This window comes from Belonocnema kinseyi, chromosome 7 (assembly GCF_010883055.1).
Source record: "Belonocnema kinseyi isolate 2016_QV_RU_SX_M_011 chromosome 7, B_treatae_v1, whole genome shotgun sequence".
Taxonomy (NCBI): Eukaryota; Metazoa; Arthropoda; class Insecta; order Hymenoptera; family Cynipidae; genus Belonocnema; species Belonocnema kinseyi.
In genome coordinates, this window is record NC_046663.1 from 88,105,644 (window position 1) to 88,112,263 (window position 6,620).

The following is a 6,620-nucleotide window of genomic DNA, read 5'->3' on the forward strand; positions in this document are numbered from 1 at the left end:
TAAAAACGGAGTAAAACGTCGGTGGACGCTACGTTATCCGTTAAGAAATTTGTTAAATTTCACAAAATTGTATCCAATTTTCTGGAGCAAGCGGATATTTTTTAAGGCAAGTGAATTATTTTGTTAATAAGTAAGCATTGTTAATATTCTTCAACCTTAATGTTAAATCAATTTTTTAAACCGGTTCCATAGGTTAGGATGTCACGTGAAACTCCTGAAATTTATTTTACCTAGTGTAAAAAAAACCTATGCAAACTAAGTTACGCTTAAGGTAAATTTGTTATGCAATTTCTTACAGAAACTTAAGAATCATAACCTATATTTTAGTACTTACATTGAATCAAACTTTGTAGTTTATATATTTATTATTATGAATGCAGTTCTTAAATTGAAATTCCAACATCTTTTTGCAGGTGGAAATAAGTGCTGACAAAGAATCTTATATCTACCAGTTGGTAGAATATGTTCGCTGTAGTAAAAAGGCTCCAGTAAAATGCGATCGAGGAGCCCAGTCAAAAACCGGTCGGATTCCGACCGGGTTACCCTATTTGTATCCGGGATCTGATCGGGTAACCCGGCCGGGAGCCGACTGGGTACACCCGGCTGGGATCTGACCAGCGCAGCGTGACGAAACCAACCAGAATCCGACCGGGCAGCCTGGCCAGATTCCGGATACAAGCAGGGCAACCCTGCCGGAATCCGGCCCGAACCCGGTCATAATTTCTACACGGGAATTTATTTGAAAATTTAATTACTTAAAAAATTTAACTATCTTTTTTTAAACTCATCGTTTCTGGCCGAAAACTTAATTCACCTTTTTGAATAGAAAATACTTTCTTTTGAATTAAAAATTCATCTGTTTTATGGAAAATTTGCCTTTTTGACTGGAAAATTCGATTATTTGGTTGCAGTTTAATCATTTTTGTTTTAGAATTCGACCTATTAATTTAAAATTCATCTTTGTAGATTGAAAATTTGGCGTCGGAAAGATTTTTTTTCACAGCTGAACTCACCGAAAATATGTTCAAAAATAGTAATTTAAGATAGATATTAGGTTTATTTTATTATTAGGTGTGCCTATTTTATGGGTGGGCTCAAGCCTAACCAGGCCACGCGGCTCCGACGCCCCTGTTTATGTTTTTTATTTTAGGCGTTTATCGAATTAAATCGAAGAAAAAAATTGAGTTGAAGGGAGGGGGGAGTGTTTGTTTTTGTTATGCAGACGGAGAGGGGTGGAAAAAGTTTTTAAAATAACATGACGTAGTTTTTAACAGTCCCTCAGTGGTATGTGAGTTTCGTTAAGTTTCTATCGTAATTATTATTTGAATTAAAAGAATTTTTTTTAATTTTGTGTTTCTAATTATTTCAATAACAATATACTATTATTGTTGAAAAATGTGATTATCATCCGGAAGTACTTTTACTTTAACCTCTGCTTTAATAATGTAATTTTTTTATTCATTTTATACACACTTTTTCAATGGATAATTGCAAATTACCGTCGAAAGGTTGAGAATTCTCATTAAGGCATTATACAACAAGTCTGCATTTCTTTTAGAAGATAGTATCTGACATTACCTAATCAAACCGTTCATAAAAGACACATCATGCTTCTTAGACGATTAATTCACAAGATCTTTACGAGATTCCACAAAAAACTGTCGTCGGTCAAAGAAAGATGTCTGATATTATTGCCACATAAATGCCAAGGTAAATATTAATACAAATTACAAGTGGAAATCGAAATCCACGATATTTTATTTATTATATTAATATTATTGTTTTCTAAATGATTCTGATGAATGAAGCTGAATCTAATACATTGAGTTCAAAATATACTTATAATCTCTTCAGGTTGCAAATTCGTGAATAACAATCAGTTCAAGCAATAAAAGTGGTATAATAAAAGCTGGAAAACTAGAATATTAACTTCTTCATAATGAACTTATATTCACTTCATTAATTTTATTTGATAATTGAAACCGTTTTTTTTTTTCTAATAATGTGGTCGTTAATAAGAAATTTTATTATATAAGGTATTTTTCACTACTGTACATTGAATACAGGCATATTTTAAATCAATCATTTGCCATTGTAAATTGTAAATAATTTACATACTAGAAATAAATAAATTTTCAGAAGACAAAAACGGCATTATTAATAAATAATTTGCTATCAATAAAAAGATCACACTTGTCTCAAGAAGTAATTTTAGATTATAACTTTAGCACGTTCTTCAACTATTTTTATTATTATGTGGAATGAATAATCTTCTATTAATACGTAAATAGTTCATAGAAATGATCACCTAGATGTAAATTTAATCTATTTCAAAATAATAATTCTTCTCGGTTGTTCAGTTTGAAGAGAAAGAAGTTTCTTCGAACGGTTCTAATTGATGTCAATCTTGATTAGAATTTTAATGTTCTTCATTGTACGAAAATTAAGTTTCTCTTCGTTCTCAATATTCCTAATTGTTCCTAAAGACAATAAATTATTTAAAATAAAAGTCTTAATTATCAGGATTGAAAATTTTAGTTGGTTAAAAAAAGCAACTTTTAGAAAATCAAAATGTAAAAGTGTAAAAAAATCATTGCCACAAAAATGCTCACGTCAAATGTCCAATGAACTTATGAAAGTCAACAATGTAATCCTAATAAAATTTTGAACATGAGTAACTACAAGCTTTTGATATTAAAATTCATCATATTTAATCGGTATGAATTCAAGGATTTAAAATTTTAATAAAATAGACCCTAAGAATTTTTAAAAATAATTTCTATAATTTTTGTGGCTATAATTAAAATTTATTCTATACGCAACCCTCCTTTTTCAAATATCATTTATTGATCTTTGAATTGAGATAACTTAATTAAACTAATAAAAAAAAATTGACGAACTTCTAAAAAAATTCAACATATCACCAGGGGGTCTACCCGACGGATGATTTTTAATTCGAGGTCGGTTTATTTATCATCGGTTTTCTCCAGCCTAGTTGTTTTTAAAGATTTCTAAACATTTTAAAAGAGTTCAAAGATTTTTGATTTTAAACTGGAAGTTTTGGAAAAGAATTATAATTCTGATTTGGTATAGAGAATTTTGTAAAAGAATTTTAGATCATGATTATTTACGAAAATTCTCTGTTCCAATTTAGAATTATATTTATTTCCAAAATTTTCTATTATAATTCAGAAACATATTAAATTCCTTTTTCTACAATTTGGAAGAGAAATGATTCAAATTCTGGCAAATTCTTATTTGTAAAAAACAGAATCTTAAATTCAAACACATCCTGAATTTGAAAAAGGAATTTTTAAATTCTGATGGATTCCGACTTGGCACATGGATTTTTTTGTATAAATACCCTTTTTACAAATCAGAATAAAAATTATTTTCCAAAATCTCTCACTCCAAATAAAAAATTACCTGCCCCAAGACAACATTTTAATTCTTCACGAAATTTCCTGATGCAAAGTCAAAAATATAATTCTCCACGGATTGCTTTTATAATTAATTTATTTATTCCCCGTCAAAACTCAGAATTACAATTCTTTTATCAAATTTTCTATACTAAGTCGCAATTAAATTAATTTCCCAAATTCTTTGTTCTAATTCAGAGTCATATTTATTTACAACATTTATTATTATTATTCAGAAATATTGAAACTTCCTTTTTGTAAAATTGTAAAGAGATAAGTTTCAAATTTGGGACATTTTTATTTTCAAAAAAGACGGATTTTGAATAAGGAATTTTCAAAATCTGATGCAATTCAACCTGACATAGGGATTTTTTGTGTATAAAAACCCTTGAGCAACAAAAAATTATGTTCAAAAATGTCCCTCTCCAAGTCAAAAATGACCTGTTTATAATATTTTAACTGCCCTTTCGTAAAATTAGAAACAGAGAAGTTTCAAATTCTGGCAAATTATTATTTGAAAAAATATACAATTTTCAAATTCGAACAAATTCGGATTTTCAACAAGAAATTTTCAAAATTTGACGATTGCTATCTTGGAATAGGGACTAACTTGGTAAATTCCCTTTTTGTAAATAAGAATTGAATTTCTTTTCTAAAATTTCCCGTTCCATGTGAAAAATTAGCAGTTCACTTGGAATCGGAAATTATTTTAATTTCTCTATCTTCTAAATCCGAAATAAAACTCCTTTCAAAAATTCTCATTCCATGTCAAAAATGCCCTGTTCCAAGTTAAATTATAATTTTCTGTGGAAACTCCCTATCCCGAATAAAAATAATTAATCTTTTAGAAAATTGACTGTTTCAACTTAGAATTATAATAATAAAATATTTAAAACCACTTTTAATTTGCATATTAATGTACATTAAAGAGAAAAATCCCAGTCACTGAATTAAATTTCCGGTCATTCTGAACACGAAAGTTTGACAACTAAACATTACTACCTTAATAAAAAAGTATATATAGCCCCTGGGGACTTCAACTACAAGATCCCTGGAGATTTAAACGCCTGGTGCAAATGCCTTAACGTAACGTATGGATTTGTTCGTACCTTGTTGCGGTTGTTGCTGGTGAGTTTGTGCTAAAACGGAAGAGATCAGGACCACGAAGAGGAGGACATTGCGAAGCGAAACATCCGGATGCCCCTGAGGTTGTCTCCTCTCGTTCATGTTTTTTGCCTTCGGATAGGCCCGATCAAGTAGCAGCCCACAAAAACTATCGCAAATTCACTCGCGCATTTTTGCTCGTCCATTTGAAAATCTCCCTTTCTTATTATTTTTTTATTTCTTCTCCCTTTTCCACTATCTTGTTAACAGAGAGGATTGGTAAAAAATCGCGCCAGAATTGGTTGAAACTGACATTTTAATGGACATGCCAGCACAACATTCCGTTTGTCACTGGCAGGCTGGAGCCTCGAGAGGTAGAAAGCAAAATCCAACTTTCACTCGGGTCTGAACCTCGCTCTCGGCTTCGTAAGGAGTTGGCACGCCGAGGCCGTCGAGGTCCCTTGCTACCATGTAAATGTGTAACTTATTCGCTCCTTCAGCAAGGTGGGGATATCGAAATGAAGAAAAAACGCACTTCTATTGTCGCGTGTCATAATCGGATCCGTATCATGTATTGAGGTCCCAGCCGAGCCCAAAATTTCCTTGCAGTGACCTTCGTGGTACGAGAGGCGAAAATTGATTATTGCCATCTATGGTCTGGAACCAATCTGCAAATCGGTGGGAAATTTTTTTATTAGATTAGAATTTATTACAGATGGGAAAGGGTGGTCACATTTTTTATTTTGAGTGGTACCCTTTTAATTTAATCCCGTATCTTTACTAATTCGTTTTGGATGAGAGAAAAAAAACTATCAGATTTTTATAATCCGATAGCATTTAAATACCATATTACCGGAACCAATCTACAAATTAGTGAACAATTCATTTGCTTTTAATGGGAGAAAAAAGAACGATCAGATTTTTATTATTTGATGGCATTTAAATACCACGTTTCCGGAGCTAATCTGCAAATGAGCGCAAACCTTTTTTATTAGATGAGAATTTATTACAGGTGGGATAGGGTGATCCACAATTTTTTCTTTTGAATGGTACCACTTATAATTTAATTCCTTATTTTCACCAATTTGCCTTTGATGAGAGAAAAAAAGAATGATTAAATTTTCATAATTTGATGGTATTTAAATACCACATTTCCGGAACCAATCTGCAAATTAGTGGAAAATGAATTCCGAACAAAATTTGTTATGTGGAAGAGGGTGCAACAATTCATGCATTTCTAACCTGACCGAAGAACCTATATTTTCAAAGGTATTAACATATTTTATTGCTTTAATAATATAAATTTTTTTAATTTAAGAGGATTCAAATTATCTCATTCCAAAGTTTAAAAATGCTCAAACGAGAAAAATTTATTTTTGAACATCAAAATTCAATACGTCAAAAATATTATAATTTTAAGAATAAAAACGTAAGCAAAATAAACAACATTTAATTTTGAAAGCATTTTAAAAGTTCGGTACGTTAAGCAAAATCACATATTTTAAAAATTTTAAACTTACAAACTTGAAACCCATCAAATTGGAGTCGCTTAAATTTGAAAGTATTGGAAATTGTATGCAATTATTCACATATGGATGATTGCCAAAAAGTTGACCACTTTAAGTTGCAGTCGTTTCATACCTTTTCTTATTATACTAAATTTTTCTAAAATTATCTCATTAAAGTACTTATATCAAAGCAAAATTTCATACAATTGCAAAATCTTAGACGACTTCATTTAGAAATTAGAAATCAGAAAATGCGCAAAATGTCTGGTCACGCAACTGACTCAAACTACAAATTTCTCATGAAAAATGATAAATAATATTATAATTTGAATTGTTTGCTTCTTTAAAAAACAAAAACAAATTTTTTCTCTAAAGTTATATAGCTTTTGACGTAATTGAGATATTAAGAATTTCTTTCTATATCCCGGTAGAGTTTATCGCCTTCTTTCCAAATCTGTGATAAAATATAGAAAATGTTGCAAATTCAGAAATTGGCGATGGCTTTTCTAAAAATATTATATATATTATAGTATTACTATATTATTATATAACATCTAATATATAATATATATATATATATATTATTTAT

General features: G+C 30.1%; 1 protein-coding gene across 3 annotated transcripts in view; it reads right to left on the reverse strand.

Moving 5' to 3' along the window:
• LOC117175991 (flocculation protein FLO11) overlaps nucleotides 1-4,884 on the reverse strand; it is a 47,409-nt gene extending 42,525 nt beyond the window's left edge. For all 3 annotated transcript variants that reach the window (XM_033365913.1, XM_033365912.1, XM_033365911.1), the window contains exon 1: nucleotides 4,529-4,884. In XM_033365913.1, the coding sequence (XP_033221804.1) occupies nucleotides 4,529-4,646 (118 nt within the window). In that variant the 5' untranslated portion in view covers nucleotides 4,647-4,884. The remainder of the gene's footprint in view (nucleotides 1-4,528) is intronic.
• Nucleotides 4,885-6,620: the final 1,736 nt, after the last annotated feature.